Genomic DNA, 23,800 nt, shown 5'->3' with positions numbered 1-23,800 from the left:
TAAGTCACAGATCTCCTCCGTTCAGTATACAATAAAGTCACAGATTTTATGTGAAATTAACACCATTTTTGTGCTACAAAAATGCCAACCAGACCAAAATACAAACTACCAGAAACACACTAAAAACACAATAATTCAAAATATGTTCACTTACCTTTTTTACTTTTCTTTTACTTCCTCACGTGAGGCAGTGCACATATGTTCCGCTCTTAGGGAAATTATCCCATTTTTTATTATCATTACTTTACAAAAATATTTAAATTATGTTTATTTTGACAAAAAAAATTCCAAAAAAAAAACAACCTTATTTTACTTGTATTTTGTACTCCACCCAATTAATTTCGCGAATTATTTCCAAAAACTTTACAAACATATCCTCATTTTTGTATTCACAATTTTTTTGTATAAATAATAAGCTAAATAAAATTTAAAATCCCCTAATCTATTATATGTTGGTAGAGTACTTTTAACGTGTCTCCATGTGGATTCAATTGTGTTAGTGTGACATTTAGTTTCTGGATCTACAAAATTAAGTTTATGGTTGACTGTTAAATGCTCATACCCCTCCTCCCCCAATGTATCATATGCCCTCCAACAATCGGAGTGCACCGTCGTGCCTGGTAGTATCCACTGCTTAATTGCCAAAAATAGAGTTTCCCTACCCCTATCCCCAACAGCAACCAAAAAAGTTTTCCCCGAACCCCGTTCAACCCCCCCAAAAACCCATTGTCCCTCAACTGCATGTCCCCGATTATATTTTCTTTTCCCAAATTTAGATTCGTCAACTTCAATAACTTTCCCAACCCCCCCCCCCCTATTCACCAAATATCCTAAATAAACAAACAAACCACTGACGTAGACCGGAAGTAGCGAGTCTTATTTCCGGTTAAGCGCCAATCTCCATTGCTAGAGATAGGTGTTCATAGCGAAAGCGATTTTGTTGTGCTTCTTTAAAAAGCAGAATAATGTCTTCTGCGTATTTCAATGCATTAAATAAGAAAGACAAACTTAGTTATTGTTAAAAATTATCTTTCAATGGCTGTGACCTTACCGATCCTTTAGTAGATGGATGGCGAAGCTATTGCTAACGATTGATGTTTACAGTGTTCAGGCAATTTTGCTTTCTTTCAGTTCTAGGTAGAATCATGTCTTTTGCGTATTTTAATGCATGAAATGAGTATAATAGGCTTTGCTATTCTCAAAAATTGTCGATCAACGGATCTGATTTTCCTGATCCTTTAAATACAGAAATAAGAAAAAAAAAAACGAGTCTTCGTTTGTCGATCATTACCGCGATTTCAATGATAAGCATTTATGAATACCTCCTAAACAGAAATAAAGTTGATACAAAGTCTGCTTTCAAGAATCACAAATCTACTGGATTGCAAGTAAGTTGTGAATTGTAATTCCTATTCTTAAGTTGAAGCTATTTTTTCAAAGATGGAAGCTTTTCTGCACTGTGTTCACACAGAATGGCTATGACAGGGAGTTTTGGTGTCATATTCAATCAATTCTCCTGTTGTAGCTTTTCAGTTCACACACACTTATTACAGTTGCTACCTAATTTTCAGGTTTGATATTTAATATATTTTATTACATATTTGTTCATCACTTTTTTTTTTGTTTAATCAACTTGCTTCTGTAGCAAGATTGATAGGCATAAAAAAAAAAAAAAATTGAAAGATAACAAAATTTAAATTTAATCTCCGAGTGCTTTCTCCTGCGTTAAAATGGCTTTGAATGTAATACCAATAGCTATACTATGATACTATACTATAACTTTAATTAATGTGTTTGTTTACCGATTGTCGAATATCTAAATTTGTTTACAATTAGAGTGCCTAATATTAAAGTACCGTCAATAACTCGAAGTCCCAAGAGACGGGCTAAATGGTTCGAGTTATTGATAGTTCGAGCTATGGGAAGTTTTTTTCTCATGAGGTAATGAATAGTGGTTCTTTATTTTAATCACACAAATCAAACTGTTAGAAACCCGTCAAAACACTGGAAACTTTCAGCTTTGCAGGAAGCAAATAAAAAATTGTTCAGGTTGAGTTTTTCTAATAATCAATTTAATATAGATCAATATAGATCTTCACACATTACAGTAAAAATACAAAGCTGATGAAATTAAGGTGAATGTTTCCAGCTCGTAAATACCTCGCACAAAGTGTGTTTACTACATAATATTCATTAAGATTCAATCCTTTCGCTTTAAAGCATTGGCTTTGATTCGACGATCAGGACCTTTAGAAATTTGAACATCTTTATTTCTGACATCTTATTTGCTCCTCTCCTCATGCTGTACCCGAAAGCAGAACAACATCTCCTCTTTTTACGAAAATTTTGCGCCTTTGAAATTCATGATTAATTTAAAAAATTCAATCAAATTACAGATACGTAAACAGAGCAATTCGTCGTAAGAAGCAATACAAATAAGACTTCCGCCGGAAGTTTTGAGTGACCCCGTGCAGCCCTGCCACCTAGTGTTCAAAAGAGTAAGCGTGGCTTGGAATTTGGTGAATTTGTTCGGATTTTAATTCAATGTAATTTAATATTTCTTCATTAATATAATTTCGCCAATCGGCTAAAGTTTGTGATGAAAAAAAATATTGACTTTCAATATCAGCAGTTTTGGTCCCAATTAAAATCTCATATGTTATCAAAAAAATCTCCTCTATTTTCAACTTGCTAGAACTAAACCATGACCCACTCCTGATCGTTGCTTCTTTTCCACAAACAACACCCCCAATAACCTTTCTACAAAAAAAAATTAACCCATCTGAACATTTTTTAGTTTTTTTAATTTTCATAACAGAATTACATCTAGAACATAACATTTCATTCTTAAGTAAACCAATTTCCCTTAAAAATTCTAAAAAAACCTCTTTATTTTCAATTAGTTTAAATATAAAAAATCTATTTAGGACTCCGGTACGTCCAAACGTTGGACGACCTGACAAAAAAGAAAAAGAAGATTCATTCAAAAATTTCAATTGATACATTTGGACAACATCACAAACCGAACTCATAATTAAAATAGAAAATTCAACTAAATTAACATTAAAAAACAACAAGAAAAAGAATACTCTAAAATAAAGTTTGAATTGAAACTTTATTTTAGAGTATTCAACTTAAAATCTCCCTAAGAGCGGAACATATGAGCACCTACCTCCTACCACACAGACACGTGCAAAAAGACAGACTTCGAGAAACTACTTTCCAGCGTTCAAGTTGCAAAACCAGGGTTGCCAAGTTATCGCCTTATTGGCGATTTTCGTATCGAGCGAAAAATTAAAATCTCGCCAAGAGGGGGGCATATCAGAGGAGAGCCTATTTTCTTTCTTTTATACACTTTGTTCAATATTGTGCTGATCTTGATTTACTCTGCGTAACAAAGATGCCTATTTACTCTTCACTCATATTCTATTTACAGTTTCAAAAAAATGTGGATTGGTCTGCACATTATATTTTGGATTTCTTGTGTGAGATTAATTACGTCTACAAGGTGTAGGTCTGGGCTGTCCGACTGCAAAGAGCCCACGGGCCAGAATTCCAGTCACTGATCACCTCACCTGGCAGCCGCAGTTTAAAAAAGTTAAACAACAACCTCTTACCTCTTATACAATAACAACCTATAGTTGAATTATTAACTATAAAACATTGAAACAGAAGGATTATGAAACAATTTGCTTTCATTTTAATGGAAAAACTGAGGCGATCTGCCTTCTTTACAAGGGCATTAATATCGACATCAATGTTTGTCGTTGTCAGCCAAAGAAAGTCTAACAATGACCTGTTTGAGAGAGATTTCCTGTGTGCAATTCTTGATTAAGTTCATTACCGAAAAGCACTTTTGCATCTATCCAAAATCTGCAAGTTTATCCGAGAACCTAATATTTGTTGCTACCAGTCAGATCAATATTATCAATGGAAAAGAGTGGAGAGTTGAGCTCTCAATTTCTTTTTTGAAATCAAAAAAGCCCGTAGAGTCAGTGAGGGGGATCTTTATTTTTAACCAATTCCTTTCCCTCCCTGTCTCCCCCTGTCAAAGCGAGGCAATACTATTGGGCAATTCCATGATAAGGTCAACCAGGTGATCAAATTTTCAAAATTAAAATTTGTAAACAAATGAGGTGTCATTTTAAAGGTAAAGAGTTGTATATTTTGAAATGCCTGTCTAAAATCTGATCACTTCAGTTATGAATAAGTTACAGCAGGTTAAACCAAGGTCAACATCTTGAGCATTTTCAAACCATATTTGGAGACTCTCGAAGAAATTCTGTTTTTTCCAAAAAATACATGCTAATATTATGAATTGAGATGAATAACCATTTAAAGATACAGAGTGTTGCTGGTGATGTTGCAAAAATGTGCCAAAATATAATTCATTTTGATTTGTAAAAGAATTCCTCTGGGGGTACATTAAGTGTTTTACGTCCGACACCAAAATGAGCAGTTAATTATGTTGAGCTAATAATTTTAAAGCTACATACATGTATTTTTGGGTACAAAGTAAGAATTTCGATCTCTTTGATGTAACCTATTTTCATTTTGTAACAAGTGAATATTTTTTACTAAAATCTTGGTGTCGGACGTAAAAAATTTTTTACGTCCGACACCATTTACGTCCGACACCGTTACATTCCTTTAAATAACATATGTTTTCAACTGTGTTTCTCCTATTTTTGCCTTTAATTTCAAAGTTAAGGTGAAACATGCATAAAAAAACAACTTAGTGAATTTATTGTATAACATTTAGGGTTGATAGGAGTAAGTAGGACACCTTTTGAGAAAAGTTATGTTGAATGAACGTAATACAGTTGATTAAGATGAAATTTGCCAAAACTATAAGTGTAAAAAGAAATTAGAAACACTAAATGACTGGGTCTATGTAAAGTTGGCTAAGGAAGATCCATTATTAACATTCAACCCATATAAATCTTGATGGTTTTCTTTCATGTAAGTTTCACAAATAACTAATCACCAGCTTTTATAGCTGAACTATCAATTCCTACTAAGTCATCACAGTTGTCTTGTATTTCACTAATACAAATATTTCATCAAAGTTGCTTTTGATTTTCAAATCCTCACTGTTGGGGGGGGGGGAATACTTACCCCATAGTGTGGGGACGTCTTATAGCAAAATTTTACGGGGTAAGTGGGGCCCCTCCTCTAAAACAGTTTTAATAATATTTTACTCAAAAATTCTGACTGCAGTATGCACTTTAAGTTAAACTGTACATGAATGTTTAACGATCATAAAAAAATAAATGCTATCCGGGAAACACTTCTTTGAAAAATGCTGCTTAAACTCGCCAAAAAATATTGTTCAGATTTTTTTTTTTTTTGACTAAGTTCTCTGACCTAGAAAAAAATTCCACTTAATCCAAATATATGCAGAACTAATCACTATGATGAAACATGACATGATCAATGTAAAAAAGTATAAAAACCATATGGATATTTCAGTTTTTGGGGGGTGACTTACCCCAGTGTCCCACTTCCCCCAATCAACCCTACATTTGAATTTACTTGGTAAATTTTGTTTCAGTATATGTAACCTATAATTTACATATTTATAACTGTAATCATTGCTATGTATTTACATTTAAGAGCAATAGTTTACACGCAATATGAACAATTTACGTCCGACACCGAAAATTTACGTCCGACACCAAGCTAAAAATATTTTTTTAAACAATTTTATTCCTTATAATATCATTTGAAAACTGTGATATGTGCTTCAATCATAAGTGTACTCTAGAATTATAATGTTTTTAAAATTAAAATGTAAGCCAATTCACAGACTTTTAATAATTTTTAAGTGAACCATCAATTTTACTATTTGTGTGTTTACGTCCGACACCAACTCTTTAATTTTTTTAAATTTATGCTTTAGGGATCTATTTTGTAAAACTAACATGATTTTTTATTCAGTGGGATGTAGTAAGTATCTTGTAAATAAATTTGATCATTTTGGAACAGTTTATATTTGGTAAATGGAATTAAAACTGAGAAATTTTTCTTCATTTTTTTACATCCGACACCATGGAATTGCCCTATTCTTAGGAATTGGTTTGAACACCAGCGTGCAGGGTAGGACTGCTTGACCTTGACCTGTAGATGTCCTGTACCTTTTTCTCCGAATACAATGAAAGGAGTAAAAGAGTGATCAAGGGGAAATTTCGGGGATCCCAGCTTGACCAAAAATGGTAGTCTGGGATGCTTCTTGATACCCTAAAATGCAGAAAAAATAAATAGGCTGAATAAGAAATTGGTGGGCCGCATTCGGGTCGCCAGTTGGACAGCCTTGGTTGTAAGTCAATGGTTTCCAACCTGAGGACAATCACCACCAAAGTTATGCAATGAGTTTGGCTCAAGTGTTAAATTTACATTTAAGCCAAACAAAAAAAAAAACCTTGTTTATTTCAGGGCTGTAGAGTTGGAGTCAAACAGATTTTGTGGTAAAGGCGTCAGAGTCATTGGGAAACATGCCGAAACCTACTCTGGACTTCTTTTTTCCTCTCATTTTTACTCACTCTCCTTCATTTAAAACAAAAACTGACTACAAATTGGCTTGATTTATGTATGAAGACCTACTAACTAGAAAATAACTGCCGTTTGCAACTAGCTTATTTATTGAACTTTCACTTTCTGTAATAGCTACCTCCGCTGACTCGCTAGTTTGCGTGTTATTATAACTTGAACTGACAGAAACTGTTAGCAAAGGTTTTGCTTCCTAATATTTGTAAGTAGAAGCAGTTTTTGAATCAGAAGTTATTGCTTTCAAATAATAGCTTCGCCGTACTTTCTGTAAATTTCACGCTGTCTACAGAAAGTTTTACTTGAGTCCACTATCGGTCCTACCTTTTGTGAAGCAGACTTGTACTCTAACAAGAAGATTTAAATTGAAAGAGAAATGAAATAAGATTTGTGCTAAAAAATTTTATTTGTGGATGAATTAACATTTTTTCAAACTTTTTGCAGAAAAACAATGGTGCTAGCCATCTTCAAACTTTGATTGGCCATAAGAAGATTGTCACATCTGTACATTGGATCCAGGCTTCAGAATTCGGTAAACAATGTTATTAAAATCGTGTAAGATTTATCATTGAGTATGAAAGTGCAATAATCTTTAGAAATTCTATTTGAACAAAATGATTGTTTTTAGAATTTGTGGTGATAGAAGATATCTTAAGTATTAATGTGCTGAAGAAAAATTTAAGAATTGGACAGATCTTTTTTTAAACTAGTTTATTATTAATTTTTTTAATGTTACTATATGTTTTTTTTTTTTTTTGTAAAGTGTCTGTATCATTACTTTATGTATTTTAACAGTATTTTTGATATAATATCATCTGAAGTTACTTGCAAGATATAATTTGTAATTTAAAAAGGGAAAAAAAAAGCTTATGTCCATAGAGAGACCAAGGACTATTCCCTTTGAAGCAGTCCACAGTAACATTTAAACGTAACTTTTGTTCGGTAGATGAGGACAGGGGGACTTGGGAAAACTGAAATGACAGGCCTGGGACTCTTCCTAATATTGTTAATGTCCATTAGCATAAAACAAGCTTCTTGAATGCAGCTTTTATACTGTGCTTTTTAATTTTTGAATGAATATTCAAAGTTTCTATAGACTTTTGAATCACCCTAAATGATAGAGGTTTAACATTTTAGTTGATGTTAGTATTTTTAATAGCAAACTGATGTAATCAACTTTTTTTTTTTTTTGTAATTTTAGAGACTGAATTAATATCTACATCTGCTGACTTCACTGCTATCCTATGGAGCTTGCAAGGATCTGAAGTAATTTATGTTTATTGATTTATTTTCTTCTTCTATCTGAAGTTTTTCCTTTTCAAGCTCTTAACACTAGAAAGACGGCGTTTTAAGTATACCTAGAAAGACTAGCAGCGGTCACTTTGACTGCCATACTGAAAAGATTGAAAATTTCCTCCCTTCGTGATTTTTAACCATAGAAAAGATTTGTTTTAACATGTCAGAATTTGATTTAACAATTTAATCGTAATATAGTCTGCAAATAAGTCTCAGATAGCTTTTTTTTAAATTTTATGTTCGATCAAGTAAAATACATGCTTTACACAATTGGCATTGAGAAAGAGCAAATTTGTACAAAAAAAGAGGAAAATTTCTTAGCATGTAATAACTAACAAGTACTATAATCAACCATGCATGTGTTTGGTGTGAAAAATATCTAAATAACGCAAGATACCGTACATTACTATCTCTTACAGTATTTCAAAATACTTATGTTATCAGGTCACCTGTATATTAGCCATTAACAGTTTTTTTTTTTTTTGGCAATCAGAACAAATGCTTGTAGATTTATTTCCGCATAGTTTAATTTCACACAATTTAATCTTTTTCCAAAGGTAGATACTTATTTACATGCAGCAAAATTGATCAGTGGAGGTGACTTGGAGGAAATTAGAGAAATATTTGATTTTTATGTTTTTGAAATGTTCCCCTTTTTTTTCGGCGTCGGGCCCTTTTCCCCTTTTCTTTCACTGCTTTTTATATATTGATCATCAGTTTTTATTAGTGAGGTTTCTTATGATTCTAACTCAGAAGAACAAGCCTTTTCTGCAAATCTAGGCTCTGAAAAATAATCAAAATAATCTCATGAAAGCTAACTATTCTCATCGCTAGGAATATGTTTTTCTTCAGATAAGTCAGACTGTTTATTCGAACCATAATCTATTTTAGTTAAATCTGCAACAGTTTTAGGAATTAATGTTCCTATAAGTTTTGATTGTCAACGATTCTTCTCGACATTATAAAGATAATTATGTGACTGAGCACTTCATTATCATCTAAGAAAACGAACGTCAATGCTTCAAGCAAAGCACATGTTTTGGTGCACAAAAGTATTCCAGCAAACATTTTTGGAATTTACCTGTTTATATTTACTTCCTTTTATACCCAAAGTAATTTCACGTGTCCAGTCACATGCTTTTCAAATTTACCTTTCTCGACTTTGCCTCCTGTGCAGATAGCAGAAAACTGAAACCATGCAACCAGCAGGTGTTTCGCATTTTCCTAACAGTTCAAAGAATTAAACCTAACCAGCAGGTACTACTCAAGCTCAAAAGAACATTACTCACCCTGACAACTAACAATAGTCCATAATACATACAACTGATAAGAGAAAAAAGAATAAAACGGATGCGTAAAGAACGGTTCACTTAGCGGTCAAAATGACCGTAGTCAGTCTTTCTAGGTATAAACATTTATAGCGACTGTAATAATAATCCTAAAGAAAAAAAAATTACTGTTCTAAGATCTTAATAAATAGTTAGGAAAAGTCAATGAAGGAAAAAGAGTTTGAAAATTAAACGCAGCAAATATGAGCATTTGAAAATCGTGACCGCTTCCGTCTTTCTAGTGTTAAATAATCATTCAATTCAAAGAATGATGTAGTAAGTGATTGATGTACGATGGTGGAATATCTCTAAACTAAGTGGGAAAAGCTAATCCTAACATTGTTACAATTAAGCAATTCATTGCAGAAAACACTTATCTTTTTGATTTTTTTTAATGTTTAAATTACATTGTAAATTATCTTTATTTTTTTACAAGAAAAAAAACAGGTACACAATTATTCCTCTGCCAAAAAAAAAATGTATATATAGTATATATACAGTTGAACTTTCTTAATATGATCATGTTTAACACGAAAACACCATTGAAACAAACATTTTGTCCGTTAAGTTTGGTTTGCTATTTAATTGCTTTAAGCATTTCACATATATAATATGTACTTGCAGTCCAGTACAAAATTAAAAGTTAAAATTATTAAATTAAAAGTATCGGCTAAGACGAACAAAAATTTGTAACCTCTTTAGGTAAAATATTTGTGGTTGAATACTGTGATTTTACATGAAATACACCGCCAGCTCAGTTATTTCAAGCTGAGGACAAACTGCAGTCCTCGGCTGGAAATGACTGAGCTGGCGGTGTATTTCATGTCTTTCTGCTTTAGCCCTGGCTATTGGGCGGTAATTTACTGAGTATACCGTGATTTTATTTTATAGAAATTATTCATCATTTCATTAGGTAGTAGAAGTCCCATTGTGTTTTGAGAAGAAAGTGATAAGAATTCGGCATAGAAAATGAAGCCCGACATTTGTTTACATGTTTTACGTTTCAATTTTCCCGAAGATAAAACTTCATCTTCCATTGTGGATTACAACCTGATTGTGAAAAAACATCTTCTTTTTTCAATATTTTCCAAAAACATTCATTTATATGAATTAAATGATATTTTTCTGAATGTACTAATAGTTAGATTTCAATATGTGTTAGTAGTTTTTTTTTCTATAGGTAAGCATTTCTTCTCTTTTTCTCAATATAATTCATTCACAGTTGTTTGGAATAATGGATAATATGAACAAATTTGAATTTTTTGTATGAACAGAGTTCAACTGTATGTGTGTGTGTGTGTGTGTGTGTATATATAAATTAGGAATTTACATGAAACCTAGCTAAAAATTCTCAACTCCTGCAGTACTGTGAATGTAACTAGTTTGGGTTTGGTTTAAAGAAATGATAGTAATGATAAAGAATTATTTTTATAACTGAGAATATTTTGTGTTTTGATTATTTAAAAAAAGCTAACCTCTCTTTTCAGTATGTTAATACTGCACATTTAACTGGGCATACAAATGTTGTACGAAATGCTTGTGGCATCTACCTACCAATGACAAAAGATGATTTATTGATTGCAACATTGTCAACAGATTCTTCTGTGAAAATATGGTTCAGATCTCAATCTCAAACAGGTGTTCTAGTTTTTCATTTTTCTCTATTTTTGTTGTCCATAAATGTTTGAAAACTTGCTGTTAAATCTTTTTTTAGTATTTGTTTTTACTATGTGACTTACTCTTGTAAAAATTCTTAATTGTTTAGTTAGTCACTTATTATTAGTCTGTTTAGAATTTTATATTTATCATCCTTACGAGAATATATTTCATCATTCTCCTCAGACCAACTTTGAATAATAAATTTAAAAAAAAAATTGTATTACAGTAGAACTTTGTTTATCCGGACTGAGACAATCCGGATAAACCAAAATCCAAATTGTACGAGTAATGCAAGTACTGGGAGAAAGTGAGTCCTGATAAAGAGTGGCAGAGTCCTGTGAAAGAGTGGCAGAAAGTTTTGAAGCTGTCTGCGACAAGCTTTTAGAACTTCATAATCTGTCTACAAAATTTTGAGCGTGGTTTCAATAAAAAAAAATAAACGAGTTTTTTTAAATAATAATTTTTGAATTAAGGCAGGAGGTGCCCCCCCCCCCAAGACAATAGTGCACCTCCCTAAATTCAATGGAGCAGTCTCCTCTAAAGAGCGAGACCCCCGCCCCCAAATTGAGCTCAAAATCTTTCTCAAATTCCCTACCCCTAAAAGTTTCAATGGTGCAATCTGATGACCCCCCACCCCCTGTCCTTGGTGGCACCTGACAGTTGCAAACATGCGTTGGCTATTGAGAAAGGATCTGTCAGCAAACATGCGTTGGCTATTGAGAAAGGATCTGTCCAGGATTTTTCACGTTTTTTTTTTTTTTTTGTGAAAAATCTATTTTGTGAAAAAGCAAATAATTTTGAGTGGGGGGAGGGGGGATTGTAAAAATTTCAAAATGGGTGTTTTTGGGACATTTTTTTCTTTTTTCTGTTAATAATATTAATTTCCATTAAATAATTGAAAAATAAAAATCAAGCAGTGGTTGATCATTTAACTATTTGAAACTCTTAAAAATCTCAGAATTTCATTAAAAATATCTAAATTTTGTGATTTTTAAAAAATGAAAGGAGAATTTATTTGTTTATCTCTTAACAAAGCCTACTAAACATCAAAAATTTGAAAAATCCGATTCTCAAAGCCGATGCAAAGAGATTGCAATTCTCAAAGTGAAGGCTCCAAAAGTATAAAAATAGCTCATAAAAGAATTAATTTTTTTTTAAATTATTTTTGAATTGCATTTTAGAAGCCTATTATAAACATATCATTAATGTTTATCGACACAGTTACAGCAAAATTAAAATTAAACCATCTATTCAGCATTTAAATTTTTGACTCATACACAAAAACGGAATTTCGTTTTAAAATCTTGAAATGATGGTTTTAATAGACTTTTCATTTATTTGCCTCCATATAAAGCGAAGTTAACTTGAAAAAAAAAGATTAAAAGTTTGATTCTTGTATCAGATGCAATCAGATTGCATTTTTCAAAATGAAAGCATTAAAATGTATACATGGTAAATAATTTTTTTTTCTTTTGTACAGAGAAATATGCATTATTTGGATTTCAGATTTGCTTTTTCAGTAAGCAATTTGAAAAAGATCATTTTGTTTTGGTTTATATATGCCACCGCAGGCGGGTGAACGATCACGTGTGCGATCCTTCTCTCCTCGCATCAGCAGTTCATGCAAATAAATGTCCGACAGTTGCAGACAGCCTTTTTTTTGCTTTCTTTCTCTGCAGATAACTTTTTTCTTCTCGTGGACAACTTTTATTTTTTAAGCGCGTACAGAACTATCCGCGATAGGGTTTCATTGTCTGCAACTGTTGTCATGTCGCAGCGTTTCTGCCACTGGGCTGGAACCTAAGTCAATCCGAATAAATGATAATCCAAGTAATATAGGTAATTAGCAAAAAATTCAAATAAACTCTTACAATTCAGAATGAAAGAAAAACATATTCTGTCGCAAAATTGCATATGACTGTTCAAAATACATAATAAAGTATTGAAACAATTTTTCACATAATTTCGTTACATAGCTCAAACATGTGTGTCATTTGAGTAAAGAACGCATCACCAGAGTAGTTCAACTGCAGTGCTGTTTGTTAGGTTACCATCATTTACTGTACATCCTATATGGGAGCTGTATACTGATCAGAAGAAAAAGCGAATGTTTTGTGTAGTTATAGTTGTTATTGCAACTCTAATTTAAAATTATCTTTTCAGTGAAACCTGTGTATAACGATACCGTCTATAACAATAACCTGTTTATAACAATATTTTTTTTTTGGCCCCAGCAAAATGTCAGCATGAATAATCAACTGTCTATAACGATTACCTGTCTATTATGATATTTTTTTTAGGTCCCAACAGTATTGTTGTAGACAGGTTTTACTGTATGACGTACTAGTGGTACCCTCATGGCTTTGCCCTTAATAGAAAATTAAAAGGTCTTTTGGTTTGCCTGTATATTTACAAATAATGTATGGTGAATTTTCTCGCGAATTGGCTTGTGCCCATGTTACGGTTCCATGTATTATGATAATTTTGCTCGGAAAAAATTGGAATAGAAAAAGAGCCACATTGAAATTTCGAAAAATCGCTTCAAGGTTCACACCCCCATGCTACAAACTAACTTTGTGCCAAAGTTCATAAAATTCAGCCGAACGGTCTAGGTGCTATGCATCCTGACAGACAGACAGAGAAAAATCCGGACAGAGGGACTTTCAGCTTTATTATTAGTAAAGATGAACATTGCACTTGTTTTAAAAATGCAAATTTCATTTGGAGACGCAAATAAATGAGGACCGGGTAGATGAGGTTCTAACTGTACTGTCACTTACTAATAGGAGAGTTTAATAATAATGCACTTCCCTCTTTGTTAAAGTGGTGTTAAATCATAATAATTTTTAGTTATCATTCAAATTGTTGTTTTTCAAAGTTTTAAGTTTTTGTAAAACTTTTTCTTAAAGTAAGAACTTTAATTGTACTATGCTTTTCTGAAGAAATAATCAGCCTTTATGCAAATTATATTGAAGATATATTTGTTGATTAATACAAAACCTTTTTTTTTTTTAATTGCTGCCAAGCAAAAAAGAGAAGTGTTTTGAATTAAGAAGTATATTAGAGCTTAGTGTCTCTTTTTTTTTTTTTTTTTTTTCTTCTTCTTCTTTTGATCATTTGGGAAAATTGGTTTAAAAAGTTGCTTTCTGGTGTTTTATGGGAGTTGCCTGCAATTAATTAATTTTTTTCATATTTGCCATGAAACCCTTGTTTTTCTCGAGATTCATTTCGTCATAAAAGGGTTTGCTCAATTGACACTTTACTTCATTTTAAAATAATTTCTTTTCAAATTACCATAACAATAAGCAAATTTCATGAATGTAGTAAAAGTTGAAAAAATCTTTATTCTTAGTTCTTGTTGTAATTGTGCAAGCATGACTTTCTTTTTTATTTCCTTTTCAGTAAGTTGCATTCAGACGATATCTTTTGGGAACGGATTTGCCTTAGATGTTAAGATTGCAATTTTAAATAAAGAGAATGGTAAGTATTTACAAATTATGTGTTTATAAGTCTGTGGATCTATGTGTAAATAAATAGTTCTTTATTGCATTTATGATGTGTAATTTCACCATACTGTTTTGATAGCAAATAAGAAAAAAAAACATTATCAGTAAAACATGCTGCTGTTTTATAATTAAATATAATTATGGAATATATTTTATTTCTTTTTACTGATACATAATATTATAGCTTAACCAGGGTTCATAAATATCGAAAATTAAGGTTTCTTTCATTATTTATGTCTTAATATTTCATTCAACATTTTTATCAATTTTAATGGAGTTCATTTAGCATTAGCTGCCTTACTCATTTTTCTTCTGTTAGCTACTTTTACACAGTTGTATGATTCAGAATTTTTTTAAAAAAAAGCATTAGTCAGTGCACAGCCATAAGACTTTCTTTTTTCTGACCAATGTTTAATATTTAATTAGGCACTTTTAATATGAATTAAAATTTTGACATTATTAATAATAATTTTATGAATCTTTACTAATATAGCTCAAAGTCTCTCTGTCTGGCTGTCTGTGAGGTGCATAGCGCCTAGACCGTTCGGCTGATTTTCATGAAATTTGGCCTAAAGTTAGTTTGTAGCATGGGGGTGTGCACCTCGAAGCGATTTTTCGAAAATTCGATGTGGTTCTTTTTCTATTCCAATTTTAAGAACAAAAATATTATAAAATGGACGAGTAATTTACGAAATCATCATAACGTGGAACCGTAACATGGGTACAAGCCAATTGGCGAGAAAATTCACCATACATTTGTAAATATACAGGCGAACCAAAAGACCTTTTAATTTTTCTATTACGGGCGAAGCCGTGCGGGTGCCACTAGTATGAAATAAAAAAGGAATATTACATTACTTCATTAATAAGGTATTAATGCATCATAAAAATATAGTACATAACTTTTTAGTTATTTTCAATAGTAAATGAATAACAAAAATAAAATTGATATAATTTTTATATTAAAAATGCCTAGTTGAAAAAATAATAATATCAAAATATGATATTTTCCAAATAAATATCGGATATATATCATGATATTTATCAACTGATATGTATCAGCGAACCCTGAGCTTAACCAAGGAGGGATGGCAGATGAACTGGAAGCAGAAACAGACCTCTTCATTTTGTAATAGGCAGGCATGAAGAGTAAAAGCCTTACCCCTTGTGTGTTCATGCTGATTTATACCTTTTACAAAACAAAGGGTTCTGTTTCTGCCTCCATTTCTTTGCCATCTCTCCGTGGTCAAGCTATATCTTGTGTTTAGTTTCCATGCAAATTTAAGCATTTATTATTTGGTGCAAATGTTGAAAAACTTACTGCATTTGATCTGCTGTGTGTTTCTAGAATTGATTATGCTGCTTGGTGGAGATGACGATAAAATACATTTGTATTTACAAAATGACTCAAATCAGTTTTTTCCTGTTCTGAAGCTTCATGGGCATGAAGACTGGATCCATAGCTTAGATGTACTTAAAGAAAGTAAGATTAAAATATGTTAATGTAATTAGCTGTTACAATTAGCATATTTCTGTAGTAAAATGTATGAGTTAAGGGTTTAATTAATGAGGAATTTTCTTCCCCACTTTTTGTTGCTAGCTTTTTCAGAACTGGACATCCTCACTTTAGGTTTATGTTTAAAATTTTGGGTCTGTTGACCTTAGGATGAAGGTTCTACTGCTGAGGAGTTCTGGCTTCATCAACTTAAGTCTTATTATTAGTTTTAGTATTCTTATTTGTTTAATTTTGTAAATACCTTATATGTTTATTGTTTGCATTTTGTAATATTTACCCGGCTGTTTGTTTTGCTGCTTTGCGCAACATTGGGCTTGTGGTTTGCTCCATTTTATTTTTTTTTTCTTTTCTAATTTTCTTTTATTTTGTTTCAATACATATATATATATATTTGTATAGAGCTGAAAACGTACACAGACCTAAAATACATCATTATAGTTAAGATATCATCTGTCCCCATTGATCCCGCTTGATCTAAAAATTGTACGCTAAATCAAAGTTTAAAAAAACATTTTTTTTTATTTTTAAATTTAAATGTCTAGTTCAACGCACTCAGTGCCAAATCATGAGAAAATATTAAAAAATTACATTTTTGTCATTTAACGGATATAAGATGATGCTGTAAAGCCAGCAATGTTTTTTTTTTTTTTTTTGAAAAGATTGAATATCTTCACGAAGAATTGCTGCTGCCAGTCTTTAGTATCCTAAATCTGTCCTGTTTTAGTTTTTTTATATTCTTGTACAAGTTTTGTTCATTACATCATGCTAAGTGTCAATTCAACAAATCATTGCTAAACTTCTGCGTTTCTCGTTAATAATGATACTATTGGCAGTTGCTTTAAATTGAATCTGCTTTTCATTGTTTGACTGGTATTGTGAAGGCTGTGCAGATCCTAATCACAGCATCAGTGCCAGGTTAGTTTTACCCCAACTATAATCATTTTAGGAAAATAAAATTTATTCATTTTTAATTTTTATTTCAGTTAGAAGTATGTTTTATTTTCATTTATTTATTTATTTATTTATTTATTGGCCAAACAAGGTTTTGTTTTTTAATTTTATTAAGTTATACTTGCCATTAAAGTAGAAAGGGTACTTATATTATTGTAGGTAAATTAAGGGTTAAATTTCATCTTCTTTTGGATGCCTATACTGCCTTGGGCAAGTAAACGGCAGTATCTGCAGAAATGAGTTTTCGAGCCATTTGAAATTTCTGTTGGATTCAATACTAACAATAGGGAAATGTTGGAATTAGACGTTTTTTCGAACCTTTTATTTTTAGCAGAAACCAAATAAGCAAGCTTTTACAATAAAGCTAACATACAATAGATGACAAGAATGAAAAAAAAAGAAAAATTTGCAGTTACTGCCCTTTACCTGCCCATTGCAGTATATACATAGGAAACAAAATGATATATTACTTATAGGAGAATTTCTTTTTTGAATAAACAGTTTAATTGTATTTTAAAGGTGAAAACAGTTTGCTGCTTGCATCTGGTTCTCAAGACAGTTATATACGAATGTGGAAAATTTCCAAAAAACTATCCGATTCAACTAGTGACAACGAACTGGATCTGAAAACTGATGAAACAATCTTTTCATCTAAATTAGGTAAAGTGAAATTATTTCATTCATTATAAATTGTTTTAACTTGACATTTTTATTACATTCGTAAAAAACATCATACTAATTAGTGCTCAGTAAAATTGTTTATAGAAAATAATCAAAAATATTACTATATAACGCAATTTTTGTATTTGGGTACTCAATTTAAAATTAAAAAAAAAAATGTTATAAGCTTCTTAAAGAATGTGTTATGTCATAATAATAAACTATTCTCAAATTTGAAAAATGAGTGATTACTTAATTCATGACATCTGCTCGAAATATTCACAATATTTCTTACATAATTTCATGTTTGCAGTGAACATTTATTCTGCTTACATATATTGTTATAAATATTTTTATTTTTATCTGTAGCTGTTGTTTTATATATATATATATATATATATATATATATATATATATATATATATATATATATATATATATATATATATATATTTTGTAGGACATAAATATTCGATATTGCTGGAATCAGTTTTAAGTGGACATGAAAACTGGATTTATTCAGTAAAATGGAAGCATTGCAAAAGTATGTTGTTAAAAAATAGTTTTTTTTTCTTTTCTTTCTTTCTTTTTTTTTTTTACTGACCATAAAATTTCTTTTATTTTTTAAATGAAAAACAAGTTCATAATTTACCTTGGCATTTCAGGAGGACCATTTAACGATTCCAAAGTACAGATATTATCTGCTTCAATGGATAAAACAATGATTATTTGGGAACTTGACTCTTCATCTAATATTTGGACAGAAAAGGTATTCATGTTCCTCTTTTGGCAAATTATGTGTGTCAGTAAGTTTTTTTTAAAATATGGTAACTCATCTGGAAAATAAGCGAACTTCCTAAAGCATTAGCAGAGCTGGCCTTAGCAAATGCGGGGCCCAATTGGAGAATTCTTGCTGGGGCCTTTTTAGAATTGATTGTACAAATTCCAGCAGTCCTATTTTTTCAAGGTGGGAAAAGATTTGAAACTGCCGCAGTTATTTGTTTTTTCTTCCAGGTTCCTACATCACACCTTTTTTTAAAAAAGAAATGAATGAATATATCCCCACAAAAGTAGGAGTGAATTTTAAGAACATAAGATAAGTTTAGCTCTGAGATTTTTTATGCACAATTTATCGCTTTTACAGAAAAGTAGGCTCCAAAATTTACAAAAGCAAGTTTAGACTGTCTTTGGTGATGTCGTAAGTGGAGCAAAGTTGCTGCAAATAAGGGACCTAATCCTGGAAAGTTTTCTCAATTGAAGTTTAAAAAAGTAGTTTTAGTACAGAGATAAGGTTGGATGGGGAGAAGGGGAGCAGGCCGCCCATCTTTTCAAAATGTTCCAGGGGAAATCAAAATGTATAATACTCAATGCATATTATTTCAAAAAGCAACAAAAGCCACGACCACATATCTGAAAATACATTTCTCAAATCCAGGGGGGATCAATTGCTTCCTCTTGACCCTTCTAAATGACAGGCCTGGAGGGGAGCGTTAGAGGTCAGGTAAACCGCCCAAGATCCCAGAAGAATGTTCCAAACTGACACCTCAAAGCACAAATTTGGGCAATATTTCGTGAAAATTAAGGAGAAGGGTGGGGAGTTCCATACCTACCAAAATGTTTTCAAAATTTAAAATAAGTTTGGGCTAATTTTGGTGACGATAGAGAATTCTGGCTCATCTGAGAATTTTTTCCAAAATAGTAGTTTAAATTGTAGGCGATGTTTGAGAAAAATTGGGGTTGAAGGGGTGGTAATCTCCTGCAGAAAACTTTTAAAATCGAATGCTTTTAAGGTACAAGTTTGGACTTGTTATTGGGGGGATTGGTGGCTCTTTGAAAATTTTTCAATATTGAAGCGTTAAAACCCAATTTCAGTCCATGTTTGGTACTGCAATAGAGGAAAAGGGAGGAGATATTTTTGGCTACCTTTGGAGACGTTAGGTTAGAAGGGGGGGGGGGGGGGGGGATTTAGGAATCTTCTTTGGAAAGATTTTGAAATTGAAAACTTAATAGCATAATTTTTATCCATCTTTGGTGGTAAAGTTAAGGTAAGGATGGGCGTTTGAATAGTATCCTCCTGAATTTTTTTGAAGTTGAAGTCCTATAAACGCATTTTAAGTTATCTTCGGTCATGTCAAGAGAAATGTCAGGATTTGGTGGCTTCCCCCAGAATTATTTTGACATTGAAGATTTCAAAACCAAATGATAGGCTATATGTACAAATTAGGATAACAATGACACTACAGGCAATTTTTTTTTCTTTAAAATCATTATGGAGATGTTTTACTTGAATCAACTAAGCTAAATTTGAGATTTATTATTGACTAATTTTTTCAAAACTTTCATCTACATTAGTGTTAATTGTATATTAGAGGAAATTTCATTGCTCGGGAAAATTAGTCATTCATATTTCAGTTTGATTGACAGTTATTTCAATAATTGCACACTTACCAACATTTGTGCATTAGCAGGATTGGCAACCACTCCATATTTTGGAGAGTTTCTCTGCAGTGACAGAAACTTAGCAAGGAAGTTTGCTTCGCATTTTTCTCCAAAATTTGTTAAAGGGGCATTTTCGAGCAATCACGCAACTATTCTTCTTATCTCTCGGGATTTTTGCTGAGGCAGATATTTTTCTATTTTGGGTCCCAACTTCAAAACTTTTACTACGATTCAAGCTTTTCCATTTTTTAAAAAATGGTTTAACGACATATATGGATAGGGGAAATTGAAGTTGTTGACTCGGAGTATGACTTAGTTTTATAATTTTTTTAAAATTAAATATTAATGATGCATGTTTTTTATGCCATTTTTTAAAATTATTGTCGAAACACTAACATAATCATGTAAGTTTTTTTTTTAATTTTAAACATATGAATCTGTTAAGCATGAATGCCTGTTAGCAACAACAGTAAATAATCCTATCTCATTACCTCACAACAACAGTAAAATAATATGTTTTTCATTACTTACAATGTATTACCAATCATTCTGCATGACTAGGGTAAAAACGCTTATCAGCATTCATTTCATGTCGGTCAAATCGAACAAATATTTGGTTTCACTTTTGTCCACCTTTGCGGAACTCCCTAGTGGATGACGTCACATCAAAGTTTCTAGAAGGAATCTGATGGCACGTGTGCTCAACGATAGCAATATCGAGTGTCTGTTCACGTGACTCGGATATGCTAATGACCCTGGGGATATTTAAACTGCTCGCGGCTTATGTTCTTTCTCTTTGATTACCTCTCTTCGTTGTAGGAGGTTTGCTTCGTCAGCATTCCAACTTGCTTGTTCGTGCCACTTGCCCCTCTTCTAAATTATGAGCTTGTATTAGCTTATTTCCTAATGGGTTTAAAGTTTTACATCAAAGCTTTAGTCCATAGTCATGCAGTTTTAGATTTCATCATTTCTGTGTTAGTCATCTCGTACATTAATAGCACATAGCAGGTGGTGTGCCATAGTTTGTAGCTAAATGTCAGATGGAATTAATTATTACGTTTTTAGTATATTTTATCATTTACAGACTGTTTATCTATATACCTTGTTGTTTAATAAACATCGTTCAAGTTTGAAATAGTATATTAGTATTCTTTCGGAACTCACTCTGCAAATATTAAAGGAGATATTATTAGATTAGAAATTCTCCTCAACAGAATCACTAAAATCGCAAAATGCTCCTCAAAATATTTTTTCTTTTACACTGTAGTGCTAACTATTTTGTTTCATTTTATTGAAATTTATATCTTTTGCATTTGCCTATTTGTTACTGGTATCTCCAGGAATCAGGAATCAGGTGTACATCTTGATAGTATATATAAAGTATGAAAATCTCATTGTTTACCAAGAACCTGAAGAAAACACTTTAGTTAGAGAAAAAAAATGAAGTACTTTATTTTTATTTTAGTTTTGTGATGTGAAACCTTGCTGACATCAGGTCTACTAATTTCAAAAAATCATTTATGCTAGACTGCTACTTAAAAAGCAAACCATTACATGTTTTCCCATGACCAGATATAGTTTTGCTAAAAATGGAGCGCAAAAATGTTTGACACGTCTATGTCATAAGTTTTGGGTTACGAAATGATGCTATAAAAAGATGCATTACATAAAGGAATGTGTCGTCCCTATATGTAATGTTCGTAATGAACAGGTCTAAAAAAAACCATCACCTCAAAATGAACAGTGGAGTGCAATCTTCTAAAAAATAAACGGTCATTCTTATGAATGATATTTACTTTATAGTTATATCTCTGTTACTGATTTTTTTTTAACAAATATTTTTTAGTATAACTTTCATTTTATACACATTCAAAATGACCTTTTGCTTTCTTTTTATTTATTATTATAAAAAAAATTCTATTTAGAAATAATGCACTTATTTCACCTAAGTTCATATCTTGTTTGCTTTTTTTTTTTAATTTTATTTTATTATTTCATTAATGCTAAAAAAGTTTTATAGGAGGTATTCGGTGATTTTTTTAAAAGAAATTTTCTGATATCACATCAATTTAATTTTTTTACTGAATGAAATTAAATTATACAATTTTGAACTTTGTTGGAAACAAACATGCGACTTCTGAAATTGAAAACGAATGTCATGTCTTACCTTGCCGCCACTCGGTCACCAAGAAATATGTAACAAAATGAGTTATAATTACTTCATACATTTAAACCTTAATAAAATATTTATAAATTTAGTTTTCATTGGCATTTTTTCTTACTGTTAGGTATTTTACTTGCTTTTCTGAAGAATAATATTACTGATCCAATGAAACATTTTTAATGTATGTAAGTATTTCTCTCATAAAGAGGTCACCAGTAACTTTTTCAAGTGAATGAGTTGAATGTACGGGTTAAAGAAATGAACGATCCCTGGATGAACGGATCATTAGAAAGAATGACATCCCTCATTTCTAATTACATTGTACTCCATGCTGCCCTGTACCTACCACTATGCATGGTTAAACCGGGTGGATGATGCTTTAAACAGATACAGGACATTCTGCTACTGGAATGCAGGAAATAATTTTAAAAAATACTTTTGTGTTGTCAAAAATATTGCACTTATTTTTTGGTTATCACATTAATGCTTAAATATTTCCTATCATGTTTTCAATGTGAAATTTAACCCTTTATAACAGTTTGAAATATCTTCTCCCCAAATTCATCAAATGTACTTGTCCATAGATAAAACTGTTTTACCACCTGCCATTCAACTTTTCGAAGGCACTACTTGCATGCTTACCACCAAATGTATCGGGTTAAATCCAGAAAGAGTACTCTTTCAAAGGGGAGGAGTTAACATTAATGAATTTTAGTTGTGATTTTCCTGACGAATGTTTTATCATTCATGATTTTATTTAACAAAAGATAATAAAAGTAAAATTGTGTGTCTTTCACATTAGGTGCGTGTAGGAGAGGTTGGAGGAAATACTTTAGGTTTCTATGGGGGAGTGTTTTCACCTTGTGGAGAAATCATCATTGCTCATGGTTACCAAGGTGCTATTCATGTGTGGCAGCTTGATGAAGTAAGTACCTATTTCCTGTTTATGGTATCTATTTTTATTTATTTATAAACATTGTTATAGGGGACATTTTTTTTTTTTTTTTTTGAGCAAGTCAAGACTTTCAAACTCATACATAACATTACAAATTATTCACACTTAAAATTTGACTATTAGTATTTTTCAATGCTGTCATGCACTTCTCTGTTCCTCCGAAATCGTTAATGTGGCAGGGCATGTTTTAGATATTTTGGACCAATTTGATTCTACTGCACTCAGGGCTGGATTTGGAAGTGTGGAGGCCCTGGAGCAACAAAGGAGTGGAGGCCTGTAATCAGGTTTTGAAAAAATCATATTTTTGATAATATCCGATGCTTTGATATATATGTATATATCCAATATTTTTTATCAGCATTTTAATAGTAAGTACATCCTGTAGTTACTGCTATTCATTTTTTTTATATTATTATTATTATAATTTATAGGGGAGAAAAACGTAAAATTTGCTGACCCGTGAAAGTTAGGATATTTTGTAAAAATGTTATTATGGGGGCCCCTTTGTTGTGGAGGCCCTGGGCAGTAGCCCCCGCCTGCCCTCCCTTAAATCCGGCCCTGACCGCACTATTCCACTGGACAAGACAACAACAACAATGCTGTCATGCAAATATTTAACTAAATAGTGATGCCGTATTGATGTTTTGATGTTAGCTGTTCTGGATCATCCAGACCAGTGACATACCCTTTTCTTGGAGGAAGAGGGGAAGGGGGGCATTTCATTATTAACATTGAAGAAGCAATTTTGTTTGCTAGTTTACAATTATTCTTTGAAAAGAA

The 23,800-nt window shown here is 31.8% G+C and overlaps 1 protein-coding gene across 1 annotated transcript in view; it reads left to right on the top strand.

Moving 5' to 3' along the window:
• The window catches only part of LOC129222261 (elongator complex protein 2-like), a 49,127-nt gene that overhangs the window by 771 nt on the left and 24,556 nt on the right, over positions 1-23,800 (top strand). Inside the window, exons 2-10 of the mRNA XM_054856740.1 lie at positions 6,991-7,078; positions 7,748-7,812; positions 10,658-10,808; positions 14,232-14,309; positions 15,684-15,818; positions 17,322-17,462; positions 17,923-18,006; positions 18,128-18,231; positions 22,868-22,990. Coding sequence (XP_054712715.1) covers positions 6,991-7,078; positions 7,748-7,812; positions 10,658-10,808; positions 14,232-14,309; positions 15,684-15,818; positions 17,322-17,462; positions 17,923-18,006; positions 18,128-18,231; positions 22,868-22,990 — 969 coding nt within the window. The remainder of the gene's footprint in view (positions 1-6,990; positions 7,079-7,747; positions 7,813-10,657; positions 10,809-14,231; positions 14,310-15,683; positions 15,819-17,321; positions 17,463-17,922; positions 18,007-18,127; positions 18,232-22,867; positions 22,991-23,800) is intronic.

This window comes from Uloborus diversus, chromosome 5, assembly GCF_026930045.1.
Source record: "Uloborus diversus isolate 005 chromosome 5, Udiv.v.3.1, whole genome shotgun sequence".
In the NCBI taxonomy this organism is placed as follows: Eukaryota; Metazoa; Arthropoda; class Arachnida; order Araneae; family Uloboridae; genus Uloborus; species Uloborus diversus.
This window is presented reverse-complemented; position numbering and strand designations above follow the sequence as displayed.